The sequence below is a fragment of the Anolis sagrei genome, chromosome 4, assembly GCF_037176765.1.
Source record: "Anolis sagrei isolate rAnoSag1 chromosome 4, rAnoSag1.mat, whole genome shotgun sequence".
NCBI classification, from domain to species: domain Eukaryota; kingdom Metazoa; phylum Chordata; class Lepidosauria; order Squamata; family Dactyloidae; genus Anolis; species Anolis sagrei.
In genome coordinates, this window is record NC_090024.1 from 138,960,558 (window position 1) to 138,983,026 (window position 22,469).

Consider the following 22,469-nt stretch of genomic DNA (forward strand, 5'->3'; position numbering starts at 1 on the left):
TGGCATGACTACATGGAGTGCTGTTACCTTCCCGACAAAACAGTGCCTATTGATCTACTCACATTTGCATGTTTTCAAACTGCTAGGTTGGCAGAAGCTGGGGCTAACAACGGGGACTCACTCTGTCCTGTGGATTCGAACTGCTGACCTTCTGGTTTAGTAGTTTAACCTGCTGTGCCACCATGACCCCTTAATATTCAGCTACCACAGTTCAAATCCCACTCTGCCATGGAAACTCACTGGGTGATAACCTAGGCAAGCTATACTCTCTCAGCCTCAGATGAAGGTAAAGGCCAACCCTTTCTGAACATGTCCTGCAAAGGAAATCCTGCCTTAGGATTGCCATAGGCTAGAAATGACTTGACGGCATACAAAGGCAGAAATACAATTAAAATATAAAAAAGATTTAAACGTGATTAGAACGCATCAACAAAAACAAACAACTTATAAAATTTCACACAGCCCTCTTAAGTTTTTTATCCTCATATCATATTATCTTGTTATCTTGTTTTACTGTATTGTTGGGCGTGGCCTCATGTAAGCCGCCCCGAGTCCCCTTGGGGAGATGGTGGCGGGATATAAATAAATAATAATAATAATTATTATTTATTATTAATAATAATAATTATTATTATATGAGCAAGACTTTTATTTTTAAAAGATTCCTTGATGCAAGTTTTCTTGACTGTTTCGAAATTAGGCCGGCATTTGAGCACCTATGTGAATAACTGAAATACTTTGGGATGCTTTTACTTTGATCATCTAACATCTTGCTTAATCCATTTACATAATCAGAGTCCTAACCAATTAGAGATTTGAATCCAAGGTTCCCTAGTCTTAGTCCAATACTCTGTAATCAGTAAACTAATGCTGGCCCTCCATTAACATCTTGCATCAAATCCTTAGCCCAGCCTGGAAGGCGCTGATGTAAAGAGAAGGATGTGCTAAACCTGTAGGATTTTTTTTGAAATGCACTTAAAATCTTTCCAAACCTTGAAAAAGGATTGTGAAAAAAATACTGTATTTTTCGAAGGCTTTCATGGCTGGGATCACTGGGTTGTTGTAGGTTTTTCCGGGCTATATGGCCATGTTCTGGAGGCAATTTTTCTCCTGACGTTTCGCCTGCATCTCCCTCTGAGGATGCTTGCCATAGATGCAGGTGAAACGTCAGGAGAAAAATTGCCTCCAGAACATGGCCATATAGCCCGGAAAAACCTACAACAACCTACTGTATTTTTATCTAGAACTATAGCATACCTTTACTGGTAAAGTGTTATTCACAACTCAGAGGAAGAAATAGGAGGTCACTGAGCCCTTGGTTTCAGAGAGGTGTCTGAAATATTAGAGACATGTAGCTTAGAAGGAGCCAAAATATGTGCAGCTGATAAAGTGCCTCCTATCTTTGAGAGATGCAAATAGACATTCAAGGTTACAAATATTGACTGTGCATTGTACATAGTAGCCTGATATCTATGCAACAGTCTTGCAATTGTTCACAGATTTCAGATGCGGGGGCAGCTTGTGTGTGGGAGAGAAGGAAGGAAGGATTGATTTTTACAGCTAGAGTCATAACAAAAACAAAGTTCCTTCATGGCTACAGAAGATAATCTCAACTCTGCTATCCCAACAGATTATTTTAGTGTTTGGTAATGATGTCATAATTTTGAAAACAGAGTTATGTTTTCCTGAATGTTGCTGCGGGTTTTTCCAACCTATCACAACTCCAGCTTTGCAGTCTGTGCATCTTATATCTATACTCACCATTGTGAAGTAATTCCCTCCATCCATGTCTAACCCCAAAGAGAAGTACAGTGCCTTGTATACCAGTGCCATACATTTAAAAGTATTTAATCAGATAATAGTCGTGATCCCCCCCTTTATTTATTGGGGGGTGCAGTTAGGGGGCTTCCCTTGATTTAGAAGGGAGAGGCAATCAGGCGGGTGAACTGAAATTCATTTTTTTTAAATTTGACTCATTGTGGAAACAAGGATTAGGAATAAGGCTTCAGTAGACAGCTTTTTTTCCATGATATCTCTTTCATTTAAAATAAAAGTTTTAAATAAATAAATAAATAAATTTCAGAAGTGCATTTCCCTTTTGGGGGTTAGATTTCTCTCACTTCCTGTTGTCTCACCCCTGTTCTTAACTATGAATAATTTGTAAAACAAATGTTTGTAACTTGGGATTGCCTGTAGTTACAGTCATGAACTACAGTACAACTATTATTCAAGACATTCTTAAATACAATAACTTTACCCCAAATGGGAGGGTGTGTGTGGCTATTATTTGATGGTGACTCTTACGCAATGAAATATGGTATATAAAACCGCATTGAGTCACCTATTATAGGTTGAGAAACGCGGTATAGAAATAAAGCAAATAAATAAATATAGGTTCTTCAGAAGAGTGGTCGTACAACAAAAATACTGTGCTCAAGAAATGTTTTGTGAATAAGTGCAATAATCAAATGCTTCCAGAATAGTCAGTGGCTGAGATCCTATATTGTTATTATAACTATGATGACAGAGCTCTGTGTTACAGTTATAACTGATGATGCCATCTCAAACTACCTTCACCACCTAGCAACTCCCTGGCTAAACTGTTTCTGAGGTGCTAGGAAAGGACATCTCCCGGTTGCAGGCTTCTGTGAAAACAGTTTACTGAAGAGACTCCCCAGGATACCTTGCAGTTTGCAGCATGCTGCAGAGTCATATCCCAGGGTCTCAGAAATGGTTTGGTCAGGGCTCTTCCAGACTATGAAGGCTTTTGGAATGTTTAGACTTTAAAATAAAGGATTAAAAGTTGGAACATGGAGAAGGAAATAAGGTTGGAAAAGCTGTCACTGGAAAGCATTTCTTGGGATGAAAGAATAGCCCTGATGGTTGGGAGAGCAACTTGGAAGCATGGAAGAGGAATTCCCTAAGTAGGGAATTGAAGTCCAGCTCACGTTCAAGTAGAAATATATCCCTGAAATCTGGATTCTCTATGGAATCATGCGTAATATTAAAGCAAAGATCAGTTCTGTATTGCTAAATATAAACATGAATGTACATCAAAGCAGTTTCGTGTGTTTGGGCAGCCTTTCCAGGGCAGGAAAACCATATAGCATCAGGAGAGAATGCTTCTGGGACATGGCCATACAGCCTGAAAAACTTACAGCAAGCCATATACCAAGAAATTAATGTTTCTTGGTGTGTGGCTTCATTTTTGGAAGTGAATTTGATGGTCCCAGCCTAGCAAGAGCAGCTTCCCTTTCAGTGTTCTGAAATAGCATAGAAACAAAGCACCATTGAAGCTATATTTTAACACTTTAATGGGAAAATGGTGAAACCAGTAGGTTTCAAAATGATTGTTTTATTTGTGTTATTTGTTAGACCATCATTTTTTTCTTATGCTCCTCATTAAAACACAGGCTGTGGGAGAGAGAAGGAATCACCAATGGCCACAAAGGACAAAGTTGGTGCTGCAATAGCATACAAATCAGTCTGATCTGTAGTTCTTGGACGTGTTTGGTATTTGTAACCTGACAAGTGAATCTAACAAATAGTTACTGATTGGCAATCTGGCATTGAGCCTATGCCACTCTCAATTAAACATCCTGTGCAAAAGGAAAACATGCACCTGGGATGTGGCTGGCCAAAGCAAGTATGCCCCACCTCATATGTACCTCATCCCTTTGTTGTTATTCTAGACTGGCACAAAAAATGGGAGGTTTACCAAGTCCTTGGTGTGCTGCATTGATAGGTCAGTGTTATACAGACTGCCATACTTCATCACACTAGAGAATGAATCCACCTGGGGTTTGTAGTTTAGTGAGGCTGTCAAAGGCTCCTCCCTAAATTACAAACCCCAGAATTCTGCAGGAGGCTGAAACTGGATTTTAAGTAGATTTTTTCTGTAGTGTGATGAAGGCTGGGACAAGGCAGAAATGCATTCTACAAGTCTTCAGTTACCAGTGTTCCAACTATAGGTTCCACTGTGCTCCTGGGCGCCCTTTGTGAACTATCCCTCCACTTTACATATGTAATTTTCAGATTTTGTTTGTTTTGTTTGTTCAATCAACCAGTCTTTTGTTGAGGACCTTGAAAGTGAAATTCTGGTCTTCAGCTGCCTCTCCACCTCCTTCTCCTCAGAAGACCTCTGCATCCCTCATTAACATATTTCAGATATGAAAGAAAGTGTGTGGGGCAGCTTCAAGATGATTTTTTCAACTTTAGATATATTTCGTTTGTTTTATTTTCTGGAAAGAAAGAGGATCCTTGCCATTGTTGGCTAGGCTTCTGGGAGTAGGAGACAGCCATGATAAACCTGGTTTGTTTTAATCTGAAGCTTGTTTATCTGTCATTTTGGGGACAACTATTCTCTGATCATCACCACCTGTAGTGTGTATGCTTTCCATGTCATATTTTATTCCTCTGCAGTGGGTATTTTATTGTCCATATATGGTTTGTATTGGTCTCAAAAACTCAACTTCTGCTTTGTGCTCTGTATCTTTGCAGAAGTTACTTGTCTTTTGTAACCCTTCTTGGAGTCGAAGGCTTTCATGGCTGGAATCACCGGGTTGTTTTAGGTTTTTCAGGCTATATGGCCATGTTCACAACCTCTGAGGATGCTTGCCATAGATGCAGGCGAAACGCCAGGAGAGAATGCTTCTAGAACATGGCCATATAGCTCGAAAAACCTAAAACAACCCACTTCTTGGAGTCATTTGGAACACTTTGTCACATTACCCAGTGTGCCTACAGACTTGACCTGAGTACACTTTGGACTTTTTTCTACTCTTGTGCATCTCTATCACCTCTTCTCCACCTAACACAGCTGCATTTTATGTTCATGGGTTCTTTTTGCGGGGAAGGGGTAAAAATATTAATATTCATTTTGAGAAAATCAAACTCTGTAGCTTCCGATAAAAACCCTAGAATACAAAAAGCACACTAGAAGGACTTATCCAGGGAGATTCATGTTCTAACGGTGCATCTATACTGTAGAAATAAAGTAGTTTAAGAGTACTTTTTAACTGACGACTCAATGTTATGAAGTTACGGAAGTTCTGTTTTTTAAAGGTCTTTAGCTTTCTCTGCTGGCACCCCACCAAACTACAAATACCAGGACTCCATAGCATTGAGCCATGACAATTTAAGTGATGTTAAACTGCATTAATTCTATAGTGTAGATGCACCTTTAAATCCTTGAAAGTTTACATGGGTTGTAATTTATACAATTTACTACTTATTTTACAGATCCATGTTTTCTAAATTAGCATGAATAAAGGCAAAACAGTAGATCATTAAAATGCATATGGGAACCTGGTTTTGCCATTAAAATTCCTCTGGAATGCTAACTGAATGGTTATTCTGACTTCATTATATCATTTCCATTCTTTCTCTCTCTTGAGAGAACAAAAATCAGGTTTCTTTGCCATATTGCGAACTGAGCTTTTCCTGTGTCTTTGCAGATGTGGTGTTAGAGAAAGCCATGCATAAATGTATCCTGAAGCCCCTGAAGGGCCATGTTGATGTGATGCTGAAAGAGTTCCATACCGCTGACGGCTCCTGGAAGCAGCTGAAAGAGAATCTCCAACTTGTCCGACAGAGAAATCCTCAGGAGCTGGGGGTGTTTGTTCCAACACCGGACTTTGTAGATGTTGAAAAGATTAAGGTCAAGTTCATGACCATGCAGAAAATGTACTCTCCTGAAAAGAAGGTTATGCTACTGCTAAGAGTGTGCAAGCTGATTTACACTGTTATGGAGAACAATTCAGGTAAATACCAGCTCATGGCCAAAGTTTCTGCGCTATTTCAGGGGTGTTTCTGGAGGAAGTAAAATGAGCAAAAGTTTCGTTTCCTATCAGATTTCTTACTCTCTGGTTTTGCCTAGTTTGTTTTAAGGAATTCAGATTTGCTTCAGCTAGTTTGTGTCTTGGTACCTGGTGTAGTGCTTCTATTTACAGTATTTCATAAACTGTATTGTTCTCAGCATATGGCTATGTCAGATTTCTGGAAGAATACAGTAGATGCATTGAACACAATGGAAAAATCAAGGGGGACTCTGGTAGGCTCGTGCGTGAAATTAGTTTCTACTGTTTCTTCTGTTTATTTCGTGTCTTCCATTTGTTCAGAAGCATGAAGTGGGAACCCCCCTCCCCACACAAAAATCTGCTCAACATGAAAGCTTGCTTTCATGTGCATCCAAACTTGCCTCCTTGCCTTGGAAAGAGTGAGGCGTGCAGGCAAGCCTGGAGCTTCGTTGCAAGCGCGCTCCAGGCCTTCCTGCACACCCCGCCATGCACACACTCTCGGAGAGTGTGGCTGGGCATGTGTGATGGGGCATGCAGGCGGCCGACCTGGAGCTTGGTTGCAGGCATGCTTCGGGCCTGCATGCATACCCTGTCACAAACACACTAAAGAGTATGGCAGGGTGTGTGTGGTGGGGCGGGTCTGCAGCTGAAAGTCTCTTACTCTAGAGTAAGAAGAGCTTGGCTGCAGGCACTGGCAGGCATGTGTGCTTTCTGGGCCTGCCTGCACACCCCGCCACACACACACACACACTTCTTTGCATGTGTGGCGAGGCATGCAGGCAGGCCCGAAAAGCATGCACACCTGACAGTGCCTACAGCCGAACGCCTCTCTTTCTCTGGAGTAGAAACAGCAGGTGCCAGGTAAAAGGAATACACATCAGGAAGGGGAACCAGTGACCCCCCCCCCAATAATTCTGACTTCATTATATCATTTCCATTCTTTCTCTCCCAATTTTGGGAGGCTTGCAAAAAACAGATCAGGGGCCCTAACGAAAGCCGGTACACAAACAAATGCACATGCCTAGAATCTAGTAAATCAAAAGTCAACCATAGAATCGTGTTCCTCTATTCTTCAGGAAACAATGCAAGCTTTATGATGGTCTGTATTATGTGGGCATTGTGTGTACAATGCCAGTTTTCCCTATAAGTTGTTAATGTGCCACCACTTCCATGTTTTTTTCTTGACAAATAAGCCATTAATATAGATATTTGTGCAGCTGCCTTGCTTTATCCTATAGCACTCTGGAGGTATTGGGAAAGCATTTAATGCAGGGGAGACATGGGATGCTGAAGGTTAAGAATATGCTAAAATATTTTTATGTGGGTGTGATCCACATTCTGTCGTAGCAGAAGAGTTTCTGTGCAGACTGGCTTAGCTGGATGCAACCAGTAACCTTTTTGCCCTGATACTATGAAAATTCCTCTGTAATATTATTATTGTTATTATTAGTAGTATTAGTATTAGTATTTACTTCATTTATATACTACTTTTCTCAGCCCTTGGGCAACTCAAAGCGGTTACAATAGCAAAATTCAATGCTCAACATCTTAAAAAGAGTTTAAAAAGAGTTAAAAACAATGATATAATAAACAATCAGTTAAACATAACTATTAACATCTCATTAGTGTCTCATAGGTAGAATCAAAATCCAATCTCATAATCCGTTGTTCCATGTTCCTATATTCAATACACTAGTATTGTCATTCTACTCCATGTCCTTTAAACTTTACAAACATCTAACTGTCCAAAGGCCTGGTCTCAAAGCCATAATTTTAATTTCTTTCTGAAAGCCAGGAGGGAGGGAGCAGATCTTTTAGTTGAAATCCTTTGTCAGATCATTAACACAAATGAAGGGGATTCTTCTATATTAGAAAAGTTTCACTTTATCAAGAAGATAACTTGTTCTTCCTCTTCTTTTTTACTTTATACACCACCTTTCCCCCAAAAGGCAGCTGGTCATGCTGGTAGTATAGTTCAAAACAAAACAAGCCCTAGCACTACCAATCAAAAGGCACTGTGCAGTCATTTTGCCTTTGTCCTCTGAATTTTGTGTGGCAATAGAAAGCATTGAAAAACTAGTTGGAAAACATGGAGAGGGTTACAAGGAGAAAATAACATCAAACTTCCACCCCCAGTAAAATTACATGAATGACACTGGATGAAAGAACAATAAAAGCATTGTCTGGAGATTCCCTTAATCATAATAATCTGCATTTTCTCATTGTGCAGAACAATGAAGAACATGTTGTCTTTCCCCCTTGTTGTTTATGATGTGGTCACTTTGGGTTTGTTTTCAAAACTTAGCTAACTTCTTTGAAAGTATCCAGAGTCACCACCAGAATGTCTGTGGCCAGTGCAGGCTTGTTCTTCCAAGAGTTATGGTAATATTTCAAGGTTTACTAGATAGGGCTAACCACAGACCTGGTGGAACATCACCTTTGTTACAAACTGGAACCTCGTGAGTTAGGAACTTAGATCTGTACTCTTGATATACTAGAGTGAATAAATAATGCAGGTGCACCAAAGCTTGAGAGCTGTATTCTGGAAAACCTCAGCTGGTTAAGAACTTGACAAAAACACCCCATTGTTTCACTGACATCAACTGCAGCACTTTTAAACGCAATGTTTCAAATTGCATGTGGAGGGTAGACTTAATTCCCCCCCCCCCCCTTGCGTCTTAACTGCTGAGCTCTGATGCCACTCCTTAAAGGCCTCCATTTCCTCAGGTGATACACTGCTTCTGAGGGCACATAAAAGGCATCAGTATGTTCTCCTATTCTATTGAATGCCATTCAGTCTGCAGTTGTGTTCTCTCTGAGCTTTCAGATCAATTTTACAATAGTGGATTCAGTAATAGTGGCAAAGATGCTGAAATAACATTTTTTTGCCATGTATCTAAAATCATACAACTGAATAGAAAGAGCAGTGTGGAAGAGAGCTTTTTGAAAAGAAAAGGGCAAAGAAATGAATATATAAATAGTGACAGTAGGTTTTGATATACTTTTGCTTTCTTTCCCCATGTATCCTCAACCTTCAACAAAGGGAGAATGTATGGGGCTGATGACTTCTTGCCAGTGCTGACTTACGTTGTGGCACAGTGTGACATGCTGGAGTTGGACGCTGAAATTGAATACATGATGGAGCTGCTGGATCCCTCTTTGCTGCATGGAGAAGGTAAATGTCCTTGAGGCTCTAAAGATGACTCTTTCTGCAGGAATTTGATGACTGATAGCATGCTTGAATAGAAAGCCTTTAAAGGCATTCCAAAGCTTCTGACTTGTTACCAGCAGCTTATCAAGTCATTCCTACAAACATAACATGAAGATAGTCTCAAACAAACAAGATTACAAGCTCTGGCTTCCTGTTGGCATGGACCGTGTAGAGGAAACTTTTGTCAAGGGCTTTTGTGCAAATCTTAGTGGGAAAATGCGACTAGACCTAACCGCTTGGGTGGTTGGTGATAACTGCTATGCCTGGTTCCATAACAGGGAGTTTTATTTAGTGTTATTTAGTGAGCTTGTTATCTAGGTTGGGTTTGGCTCACGATCTGGAAAGAGTTTTGAAGATAATTCTTGTTACATTCACCTATATTATGACAAAGTTTCACTTTTAAGACTGAATAACATACATTCTTTTAAAAAGGAGTAACTCATATGCCTTGCATGGATTTCAAGAGCCACAGGATGCCAAAAGTCTTCCTTCAGATTCATATGAGTATTAAGCAGTGCATTACTCCAGAGTCTTGGCCTCTTACAGTTAATTCAGAAGCAAGATGTTGACATAAGTAATGCAAGGTTTTAAAAAGCCTGAATTGCGTAAGCTATATTGTTACATTGCTTTCCAGTTGATATGCTTACATTAAAGAATATAAATTTCCTTAAAGGACTCCAAGGCTAACCCTTGGAGAGCAGAGGTCATCTGAATCTGTCTATTAATTTCTTTGAAATTTCTCTTAGCTCCATTTTGGGTTATTTGGGAATACATGGTTTCCTGTCGCTTTGGATAACACTTGAAAAAAAGCAGTTTTGATTTTCAAGTAAGACCTGGAATCTGTCTTCTGTTTGAAAGAGTTCAGACCTGAAATGTGCCCTGCATCTGCAGTTATTTGGCTTGCTGGAAGCATGGAAGAGGGAATGATTCCCGAGGCCCCTCCCCTCCTGGGATTGCTGAAAGCAAAAGAATGCTGAAGCAGTTAAATCTGGCAGGAAACTTCTCTTTCCAAGAGCAAAACAAAAACAAACGGGATGAAGCTTTCTGCCAAGAGGCTGGATACTGATATGGCTTTGGCCTCCAAACTGCATCAAACTTTCCTGTGTGTCCGCTTATTGTAGCAAAACACATCTGTCTTTTCTAGAAATCCTGGGTGGTGGGTGTGAGCTGGGCTACATTTAATATGGAAAAGAAGTGGGTACAGTGGGACTATGAGAAGTGCACCAAACAGTGGAGGAGGGATAATTATAGAGAAGCTGTTTAAGCAATACTGCCATGCAACTAATGTTTATACCATGTACTGGATACAAAACAATCTGAACATTTAGCTCTAGTTGATTGTAGTGACTGGCATTTCTGTCAACAAGGAACCCCGTTCTGAGCTATTTCTGTCACAAGACATCTGGCCCTTGCAGAGGATTCTTGGGCATGTTTTAGCTTGCATGTTCAGTTCATATGATATGTTGACTATATATTTTAAAGATTTTACTATTATTCTTCATGAACTACAAGAAGTACAACAATAGACTGCAAGATATAGTTGATAATCCACCCATCCATCACTTTATTTATATGTATCTCACTTTTTTCCATGTTTGGACTGAAGGAAGCTTACAAAAAGGTCATAAAATACAATAAAACATGCATTGTTAAAACATACAAAATTCAGAATAAAACGGTATTACTTAGTAACAAAATTAGAACATCTATAATCTTATTTCAAAACAAAAAATTAAATAGTACAGCACTTTTTAATTAAAATTAATTTTCAAAGGCTTGCTGGAAAACAAAGGTCTTGACTTGCCACCTTGCTGGTGAAGCAGAGAAGCATCAAAAAAGGAGCCACTCTACCTCTCTTATGGAGGGAATTCCAACATGTGGGAGCAGACACAGTGATACCCTTTTCCTACATTCCCACCAAGCATGCTTACGACTTTAGTGAGATGTATATAAGAACCTTCTATAGATTATAAACTTCTGGCAGGCTGGCTGACAGAGATACAATTATTGGAAAGGCCTGCGTCCTGAGCCAAAACGGGCTTTATAGGTCAAAATCAGCACTTTGAATTGTGCCTGGAAACATCCAGTGGAATTGTTACAGTAAGAGAATTCTGTGCTGGATGGAATTACTACCCGTTAGCAATTTGGTTGCAGCTCTTTGAATTAGCTGAAACACCCTTCAAAGGTTGCTCCATATAGAGTGCATTACAGCAGTGGTTCTCAACCTTTGACCTTCCATCTTAACCAACTGTCAGGAATTCTGAGAGCTGAAGTTCAAAACACACAGAGGAGCAAGGATTAGGAACCACTGCATTACAGTAATACAGTCAGAATGTAAATAAAGCATGTGTCACTGTGGCCAAGTCAGACATGGTGATGCTTTAGCCTTAACTTAGCATATATACTCCTGGCCACTCAGAAACCTAGGCATCCCATGGCAGGGGTGAATCTAGCCGTACACTCAAGCTGCTAGCTTGTATCTTCAGGAGAAGTAAAATGCCATTCAGCACAGACTGAATTCCTATTCCCAGATCTGTCCTTTAACTGCCTAGGAGCACATTTTTAACGTCTGGGTTGAGCTTCACCCTTATCCAGTCCATCACTGCCAACACATATTGGTTTAGAACAAAAAAAAATTCCTTAGATTGAAGTGCAAAGAATATATAGAGTGGATATTCTGACCATATTGGTAACATCTGACCCCAAACTCTAGGCAACCTGTCCCAGTGGTTTCATGCATACATTACATAGTGTTACATAGTCTAAGCAGATAATCTGGATTTTATATGGCAGTATAGAAAGGGCCTAAGTTCCTAACCAGGTAGTAGTTTATCCATGATCACTGTAATCCCACCCAGTATAGAAGACAAGGTTCAGAATGCACCCTGCACTTGGCCCCAAATGGTACCACATACCACTTAGGACAGACCCATGGTTATTTTGGAGGACATTAAGTCCTGAGTCATTCCATTCTGCCAAACAGGTAGTAAGAATAATCTTCCTTTGCAGCCAAGAGGTCAACAGGTGAGCCTCAACAGGTAAGCTTTGGTGTCACTCTCCTGGGGTGACCCCTTTGATGGTGGGTCTGACCACATTGAAACCGAACAAATACTTCAACTGACCCAGCCCAGGGAAGTAATACTGTTTAACTGGGAATAGATAGTGGTTCCTGCTGGGGTTACAAGCAAGATGGATTCCACAAATCTTGCTGGTGAAGTAGAGAAGCAGGAAATAAGCAAGCTGCCCTCCTTTAGCTTCAAGATGCTTTTCCAGTTCTCTTCACAGGGTGCTGTCATTGGCCATTAGGGAAAATTCTATTAACATAACTGATCTTTTCTCACTGAGGAAATCCGAACAGTTTGTTGAGGAACTCTGGGGTTCTTTGGAATAAAGTTTTTTAAAAGAAGGTCATTACTTCTATTTCAAAGGCCCAAGTGATTGCCAGATATTAGTACCTAATATGTGTTGTCCACTACTACTTATGCAAGAAGGCAGGCTTTGTTTGGCAAGCCTTATACTGCTTTGGATGACCAGGTTGTTGGTAATATCTTGAACATTTTTATTTTGTATCTTTACAGGAGGCTACTATTTGACAAGTGCATATGGGGCACTTTCATTAATTAAGAATTTCCAAGAAGAACAGGCAGCAAGGCTATTGTGTTCGGAAGCTCGAAATACTCTCAGGCAATGGCATAAGCGGAGAACAACAAACAGAACAATCCCATCTGTTGATGATTTCCAGGTACATATAATGTTTTTGCAGCTGTCATTTATATAAGGGAGAGCACCAGCATAATGCCATGAATATATGAGGGATTTGGATTATATTGGGTGAAGTAAGTGTACTCTTCAGCTGTGTCAGTTTGGCAGGGGTGGTCCCAATCAATCCACTTTCCCAACTCCTTTTAGAAATGTCCCATTTCCCCTCTTTGTCTTCAGGCTGCTGGAAATGAGTAGTTTGTATTTAGTTGACTTGATAACTGGGAGAGGAGAGAAGGAAAAATAACATTGTCCTTCCCAGTAAACTTAGGAAAATGCAAACTGCATGGAAGCAGTGTTGCAAGAGAGCATACATGCAATTCAGTCCAATTCCAATTGTTGCTTGTACTGGTCTTCATCTGTGAAACACTGGAGACTATGAGTTAGTTCACATTTACCAACATCACCTCTACAAGTTCGGGACATCATAAAGTTTCAGGCAATATTACTTTTCAGCTCCAGTGGTGCAATGGCTTAAATCCTTGTGCCAGCAGGACTGCTGACCAAAAGGTTGGCCTTTCAAATCCGGGGAGTGGGGTGAGCTCCTGTCTGTCAGCTCTAGCTCCCCATGTGAGAAGCCTCCCACAGGATGGTAAAACATCAAACATCCTGGAGTCTCCGGGGCAACGACTTTGCAGATGGCCAATTCTCTCACACCAGAAGCAACTTGCAATTTCTCAAGTCACTCCTGACATGGAAAAAAAAAACCTTTCAGCCTTATTACTGGAAATAAGCCAGAAAAAGAGGACATTCTATCAATTGCCCCTTAGAGTAGTGAGGTAGGCAGCATTGGGACCTCAGAGGTCTGCTGCTGTCCAGTATCCACACTTGTTCATTTCCCAGTAACTTGAAAAAATATGGTTGACTCCAAAATAGTAAGTGAAGCCTTAGAAACTTCCAAAGGGTATGATTAAACCAAGGTGTCATTTGTCTAACCCTTGTGGTAGATTCAACCCTTGTGGTTGTTAATACTCACAGCCAAACATAGGAAGAGATACATATGTCTGCAAGATGGTGTGGTCATCAGCAAGTCACACTCTTATAACCTGTCTTGGAAAAGGGATAACTCTTTGCATTTCACTTAAAGCTCTAGAGAGATTAGTGAGGATAGTGACTGCAACATCTACATGTGCATGCTTTCTTATTAATTGCCTGGAGATCCAGAACTGGGAGCAGGAAACTATTTTATGATCAAGATCTTACCATTGGAATATTTTATGAAAGTACAACAGTTGTTAATTTTTCAAATCTTTCACACTGTGAGAGAAAATTCCACCATTTGGATGTAATAATGTTAACTTACCAATAATGTAGATGCATATTGGATGTCACTTTATGCTTTGTGGTTAATTCAGTTTTGTGTTTGCTAACGAAAGCTAAAGCGTTGTGCTCCACTTCCTGAATTTTATTCTTAGCCAGACTTTCCAGTGTTTGGGATCCAAGTCTTGCAAACACGCTGGAGGATGCCTAAGCGAAAAATAAGAACATTACATTTTTTTTCTCCTTAGTAACAAAGTCTTGGTGGTGATATCCTGAACACACATTTTGGCCTATATTTGACCCAATACTACTGACTCATCTCATAGAATCACAGGACAAACTGTGTTAAAACATGCACACTCTGCTCCTTTTCCCTTCCTTCCTTCCTTCCTCATTTCTGTTTGCTTTTCTGTTATGTTCTGCCCCCTCTTCTCCTTTCCTTCCCTCAATCCCCCCCCCCTCTTTATTGTCTTCCCTCAGAGACTATGGAATCGTTATATCATCTTACCAAAATGTCTGTGGTGGTAGCTTGTATTACTTTAAAAATTCTTCCCAAATATTCTAATAAGAAATATAATAACTATGGGGAGACATTTCAGGGGCGTACATAAGAGATTTTATAAATAAGTAAATAAATAAATAACAATTACTTGTACTTTGTGCAACGAAGAGGGGGAAAGGCAAAATAATGCAAAAAACACAAAACAACTAAGTATGGAAGCAATTAGGAACATGAGCTCACCAGGGTTTTGTGGTGTATAAATTAAAGGCAGAAGCATTCCAAAAGTGTAAAATATAAAACCAAGCACAGCAATTAGATGACAAGAAAGCTCCCACAGCCCTGACCTAGAAGTCACACTGTTTGCATTGATACTCAGATTCAATTCTGAAAAGGTCCATAAATAATTTTAGAGAGAAAGTCTCCCAAACTGAGCTTCTAAATCATGCAAGAAATGGAAGCAAGAATTAGGATTTGCTTTCTGCAGAACTAAGTGTGATGTTCCTCAGCAATGCCAGTGTTGGCTGTGAAGTACATTTGTCCAAATAGAGCTGTACTGTTAGCAAAGGAAGTTTGTTTTTTGTTTGTTGCCTGGGAAATCACTTTTGTTTCTGAACTCTGCTGAAGAATATAGTAGTCTCTTCATAAACAGAAGATACTTAAGATAATGGCCATTCCTTCCAAAGGCTTGGAAGATCTCAACAACCTTCTGTATCCAGTCAGTTGCCCATTCATTGAAATCAGACTGGCCATATAATGAGATGGATTGAGCTTTCTTCCTGTCAGGAAACAATAATAAAAGCTCCAAAGTGTAAAATAAATTCTAGGCATATTCTAACAGAGTTTAAGATTAAAAGAGCCAAGGAAGCATCAGAGCTATTTAATAATTATTTTTCTTACACCAACAGAAGCATTCTAGACTAGACCTGACGATATTAATTTCACATTTTCTGTAATGCCATGTAAGTTTGAGGTATGTTTTTTTTTTTGCCATGGAAACACATTTGAGTGTTAGCCAAGTGACTTAGCACACACTGTCCCACTCTGTAAGTACATTCTGGAAGATACTCATTACTTTCCTTGTAGGCAACCTTTTTCTCTTACTGTACTTTTCAATTGGGGAGTGCTGGAGAAGTTTCAGCAGGACATAGGATTCCTTTTAGACCTCAATAAAACTAACTTTTGGGACTGAAACTCCTCAAATGCTCTACCAGCATGGCCACTGGCTAGGAGAGATACAGGTAGTTATAGTCCAAAAAAGTGCATTCATATTGTCTCAAACACAGTGTGAAAGGTTCTGAATACTAATAAGAGGAGCAACGACCATATTTCCTCGAGTCTAATGCTCACCTTTTTTGGCTAAAACACATTGCCAAAATTGAGCCGTGCATTAGATTCAATGGTGTGTTAGAATCATGCACATAAACCCAACTGCATAACAAAGGTGGAGGAACCCTGAATCCTGGAGGCTGGATAGGAAGTCTGAGGGACACAGAGATGCTGTTCCTGGTGGTGACAGAGGAAGAGCAGTCCCAGACGGTGATCCAGTCATTCCTGTCACTTAGCCACAGATCCTACCTCCTGGGCAAACCCCAGGTTCTACCTCCCCCCCCCCCCAATCACACATTATTCTCACTCACAAGGCCTTCAAAACCTTCACTTCAGTTTTGAACAGTGGTTCTTAACCTGTGGGTCGTGAACCACCAGTCGGCCACAAGGATGAAAATCTGGTCTACGAACCTCCTTCCTCTTTATTTTATTTTATTTCCGCTCCTTTCACACTACCTGCCACTTCTTCCCTGTAGCTGACCATGGCATATGTTCTGTATCAGAAACTAGAGCTGATGTGGTCTATCCAGTCAAATTTTCTGAATCAGCACCCCAAACCAAATCTAAAGTTGACAAAACCTGATTCATACCCCTTTTTGTACTAATGTTGGAGAATGGTCCCTGGCCAAATGGTGCCTAATCAAAGTGGTCCCTGGACAAAAAAAAAAAAGGTTGGGAACCACTGGTTTTGAAGGACTTGTGAACCAGTTTTGAAGGACTTGTGAACCCAACTTGCAGCCAGTTGGGAATCATGCAAGGCTAGTGAGTTTCCCAGCCTCGGCCTGACCAACGGGTATGACTTCCCAAATTGCTTCATTTATGCTGCCTGTCTCTATGATACACTATGCCTGTGATGTTGGTTGCATTACATTCAAGGAAAAACTCATTTTTTTAAAATGTGCACCTTCAAAATTTAGATGCACATTGAATTGATGGTGCATTATATCAAGTAAATATGAGTAATCCAGCTTGTTATGGAGAGAAAAAACAGGTGTGTACATGCAATACGTAAAATAACCATGTAATTTTGAATATGATTTTCCCCCTCTATATTTCCCCACTCCACAGAACTACCTACGAGTTGCTTTCCAGGAGGTAAACAGTGGTTGCACAGGAAAAACCTTGCTAGTGAAACCATATATCACTACCGAAGACGTCTGCCATCTTTGTGCTGAGAAGTTTAAAGTGGACAGTCCTGATGACTACAGCCTATTTCTCTTTATTGATGACACGTGGCAGCAACTGACAGAAGACACTTATCCTCAGAAAATCAAAGCTGAACTCCATAGTAGGCCACAGCCTCAAGTCTTTCACTTTGTTTATAAGCGCATCGACAGCGACCCTTATGGGGCCATTTTCCAGAACAGTGACTACGATTCATAAGGTTGAGGATTTGTATTGTTGTGTTTTAAGTTTCTTGCAAACTTTTTTTTGCTTGTTGACTGGGTTGATTTTGAACTTAAGTGGTTTGCAGGATTGTAAACTAGGTGCCTAACAAGAACAGGACTCCTCACTGACTCTAATTGAGATACGTAGAACAACCAGGCTGTTGTACAGTATGTACAACTCTGGTGCCGCAGTGTACAGCCACAGTAGCTGAACTTAAGGAGAATCATCTCAGAAATGCCTTAGTAGATCCATCTTCAGATCTGTACTTCATATCCTTAGTGCAAGCACTATTTTCATTGAAATATTCAGATAGTCAGACTTTTTGTAAAGTAGCTGGCAAGCTGTCCTATGTTACCAATGTACATAATGCTATGCTGTCCGATGCAGAGCATCAGTAAACTCTATTATGTGGATGGTAACAGCCTTCTTTAAAATAGTTTTTGTATATATATATATATATTTTACTGAAGGCAACATGATTTTATATATTTCACAGAAATTTTATAGCAGTTGCAGGTAAACTGTCATGGTTAGTTCTTAAGTATTTTTCTAAGCTATAAATTGTTCTATAATTATGCATGTGATTAACATTTAATATACGAAATGAATCTCTTGCTGGTTTTAGAGTATTACATTGAACATTTATGTGAATGTTTTTGCCTTTTTCTACCAAGATTTAAAGATTACTTTTAATATGAAGCCCCATTTTTTAAAGTTTGGGATGATTCTGTAAACAGTTTTATTTTTAACATTGGCTGTCCAAAGCTGCCTATAAACCTGACATAAAAAAATGAATTACTTATATACTGCAGTCTGAAATACAGAAAGATGAATAAACAGATTGGGGAAGTGAGAGGCTGTAGATAGCCTGTTTGAAGGATTAAAAGTGTAAGAGGGGAATGTGTTCACAAGTCCCACTGTAACATCATATTAGTTGCTCATTAATACTCATTAACCAGCATTGTTGCACAGAGCTGGGGACAATGAATGATGATTGCTGGGGAGGTTAGGGTCATTGTTGTTTTTACCGCTGATGGGTTAATGTATGTGTGTGGAATGCTGATTGTGTTCCACGTTGGATATTGGTCAGGGTAGAAATGGGTGAGAGTCCCTCAAATGGAGGAACTAAAGTGATGTTGTCAAGACACCCCTAGTCTGCTGGTTCAGGCTGCTTTCCGAATGGGGGTGATGAGATTATGGAGGAAACCATTTTAATGTTTAACATATGGTAGTTGTGCAAATAATGAATTGACATCTGTTGTATTAAAAACAGCAGGAATATAAATTGATGCATTTCATGCTTTTATACACACTGAAGTAAGCAATCTCAAACACATTTGATTGTGGCTGAAAAGATAAATGTAGTTTCAATAGTTACTGAGATAAAAACAATGTATAAATTCTTCTCTATGTAAAGATACTAGAAAATGGGTACTGTCTATACATGCAATAGAATGATGTGGAAGTAAGGTGGTAGAACAGAATATACTCCTTCACTTTGCTCATGTGAGGTGTGTGTTATATTTTTTGAAAGCTTGCAGACTAAAAAAAAGCATTTGCAAGCAGAGAGATTCATCCAGCCCCTCTCCTTCCTTTGTTTTTCTGCCTTTTGTGCTGGGCTGTTTTTACAAAACAGATTGCAGTGGGTTTTTGTTTATTTGATCACACAGAGAAGTACAGTGTCCCCTTGCTATTCATTTTGATTCAGCTCCAGGACCATCCACAGATAGCAACAATGGATATCAAGCCTCACTATATAAAACAATGTAGTAATATGGTGTTCCTCCTATAGAATGGCAAACTCAAACAGATGCCGGAGAGAGAGCACGAGGCTCTGGGAAATAGCGGAAAGATACAGTAAGCTTTGCCTACGCATCAGCAATAGTGGTCAGTGCATGGCAAACTCAAAATTTGAGTTCTGGATTCTCCCGCCCCAGATATTATCAGTTAATGGTTGATTGAATTTGTGGTTTCATAACCCAGGGATCTGGGGGGTTGACTGCATTCAAAAACCCTTGCTTGCAGCGTAAACTGGTGTAATCTGCTGACTTTCCTCAAAACCTTGTTCACTTGCGTGGGTAGATTAGATTTCATATTGCTATCATATCCATAGTAATTAGGAGTAAATCCTATTTAATTCACTAGAGTGACTTCTTAATAAGCATGTATTGACTGGAGCTTTTAGAAATGGAAATACAGAACTAAATGTGCTCCACTACATACAACAGAATATTCACGAGCTTTTCAAAATGTATAGAAACAGAACAAAAATACAGTCAACATCCAATGATTTGAGAAGAATGTCTTTTCTGTTTTAAATACAACCATCTCTGTAATTTTTGGATTATATGGGCCTAACCAGAGCCATTCCTAGAACCCTAAGAGAAGATGGACACATGCAGGATCTTGCCCTAGGGTGCAGAACTATGTGTGTCCTCAGTAGCTCTCAAATGAACAATTTCAGTTGTTTATTATGAACAATCAGCCTGGGGAACCAGATAATACTGCCTTTGTAGGCAACACCCATCAAATCAAAATATTTCATTGTGTCTTGTAAACCATGGATGGTGGTAGTTTGCTTATTGAGATAACTTGCCCCTATCCAGAATGTTCAGTGATATTGCCTAATATGGATAGTTTGGATGTCTTTCAAACAATGTCATTCCTTTCCTCTGCTCAGTTTGTAATTGTTTGTTGATATTCTGAAATTACAAAAATAATACTGGTGCCTGCACCTGCAGGTGTGCTCTGTATGTAACAACTTGTAGGATTTGATTTGCCACATATCTGCCACACTGGCGTGTGTTTGTATTGTCCTTCATTTTGTAAATGATAAAGCAGTAGTTTTGCACATAATACATTGTAATACTTAACTCTAGTGTATGTGTGTATATGTACATGGGAGAGGGAAAATGTTCTGTTTTACTGCTTATTGGTTCCTTGAATCTGCAAGACAAATCCATATTTGGTCTCTTAGAGAATGAACAGATCTCAACTCACCTGGCTGACAAAGACAGTGATCACATGATTTTTAAAGAATTTTGTTACTTGACAAATATCCACATTGAAACATGTTGGTCTTAGGATTGCGTCTTCAGGTAATGCCTGTTGTGTGTGATCTATAATAACATGTGTTGCAGTAATGAAAATACATCAAGTGACCATGGAGATCAATTTACACAATTTGCCTACGTGTTAAACAGAATACCTAAAAGCACACCCCTAATATATATATTTTTAAAAACCCCAGCTTGGTCTTGTGGAATATTTCCTGAATTTGGATGTCTATTCTGCACACACCCAAGTTCCTACTAAATCTGAAGAATCTGTTCTGTACTGTGTCTTTCTTGTCACCACATTCTAAATATCCTCAAGAACAATGGTTCCCAACCTTTAGTCGTACAGGTGTTTAGGACTTCAGCTCCCATAATTCCTAACAGTTGGTAAGTTGGCTGGGATATCTGGGAGTTGAAGTCCAACTGGAGGACCCAAGGTTGCGAACCACTGTTCAAGAAGATGAAACATGAATAGACATGGGCACTTTCGTGACAGTGAAAATGAGTATCTTGTAAGTAGTTCACAAGAAATACCCATAATGTTGGAAAACCAGGACATAATAAATGATGTGAAGCACTGGAGAGAAAAAATAATAATACATTTTAAATTCTTAAACTTTACATGTGAAAAGTTGATCTTGAAAAACAGAGGTTTTAAGTGAGGGTGAGCACCAGTTCAAACTGTGTTTTTATACTGCTTCCTCTTACTGAAACAAACTTTTGAGACAGTGCATATTTATAATAATCCCATGTGCTTTTGCTCAGCTCATATCCTCCCTTGCCTCTCATGCACTGATAAAAAACAATTGATACTCTTACCACAGCTCACAACCAACACCGGATTATACTTTTCATCTCATTTCCCTTTAAGAAACTTTCTTTAGCAAGGGATTACTATACATCTATTTTTGTTCTGCTTTAAATTCCTGCTCCTTTCAAGTCAATGCCTAGCAGGCAGCACTAACACACTGTAGAAAAATGGTTCTCAGCCTGTGGGTCCCCAGGAGTTTTGGCCTACAACTCCCAGAAATCCCAAACCTTTTTATCAGCTGTTAGGATTTCTGGGAGTTGAAGGCCAAAACATCTGGGGACCCACAGGTTGAGAACCACTGGCATAGACGAAGGAAGGAAGGAAGGAAGGAAGGAAGGAAGGAAGGAAGGAAGGAAGGAAGGAAGGAAGGAAGGAAGGAAAGAAGGGAGGAAAGAAGGAAGGAAGGAAGGAAGGAAGGAAGGAAGGAAGGAAGGAAGGAGGGACAATATAAAATGGTGGGCTGTGGGTAAAAGAATTGAAATGGGCACGTGAAGATATTTATTTTCCCCAGTCTTGCTGTTATATGCCTTCACGTCATTTCTAACTCAATGGCAACCTTTCCTTTGGAAGATTTGTTCATAGGGTGGGATTACCATTATCTTTTGCTAAGAAAGTGTGGCTTGGCCAAGGTCACCCAGTGTCTTAATCGGGATTTGAACCCTATTCTCCCAGAGTTTTATTCCATTATTCCAACCCTTACACTACTGGCTGTCTCCTCAAAGAGCCATGTTTACCACTGTAATTAATTTTTTGGAATTAAAATTTAAGAGGCAGATGACAGACATGCTGAAGTGTCTCCATGACAGTAAAAACAAGTTCCATCATTGTAGAAGAATATGCACTCCTAAATAAGTATTCAATTTCATAATTTCTAATACTGGATCAGGGTAACTGAGAAGTTCATGCTTTAATAACATCTGTAATCATTAGCATATACTAGTGAAAATTAATACCAAACTAGAGAATACTTCCTTCAATAAGTTATAGGATGTAATTTTTATCTTTCACGAGTAAGTATCACTGACTTCTGTTTTATTGAACAGCACAGATCCATATGAACACAGCCTTAAAATACACAAAAGAATAAAATATACACAAAAACACAATCAAGCAACTGATAAAAACCATTTACCTTATATATTTATGTATGTCTACTTTGTGTATAAATCGAGGACCTCAACTGGATTTTGATGTGACTGGTGGAAAAGTCAAGTGTATAACTTTGGGGCTCACCACAGGATCCATTCAGCAGGAAACGGAAAGTTTTAATACTGCCTTAGGACCAGCCACCCCTGGCCACTGCTGCCATTTTTCCCACCCAGGCATGGCAAAAAAACTGTTGGAGGAAGAAGAGGAG

At 39.6% G+C, this 22,469-nt stretch overlaps 1 protein-coding gene across 3 annotated transcripts in view; it reads left to right on the plus strand.

Moving 5' to 3' along the window:
• Nucleotides 1-20,118, plus strand: part of RIN2 (Ras and Rab interactor 2) — an 83,083-nt gene extending 62,965 nt beyond the window's left edge. For all 3 annotated transcript variants that reach the window (XM_060774092.2, XM_060774090.2, XM_060774093.2), the window contains 4 exons: nucleotides 5,457-5,762; nucleotides 8,842-8,973; nucleotides 12,588-12,751; nucleotides 16,925-20,118. In XM_060774092.2, the coding sequence (XP_060630075.2) occupies nucleotides 5,457-5,762; nucleotides 8,842-8,973; nucleotides 12,588-12,751; nucleotides 16,925-17,239 (917 nt within the window). In that variant the 3' untranslated portion in view covers nucleotides 17,240-20,118. The remainder of the gene's footprint in view (nucleotides 1-5,456; nucleotides 5,763-8,841; nucleotides 8,974-12,587; nucleotides 12,752-16,924) is intronic.
• The last annotated feature ends 2,351 nt before the right edge of the window (nucleotides 20,119-22,469 follow it).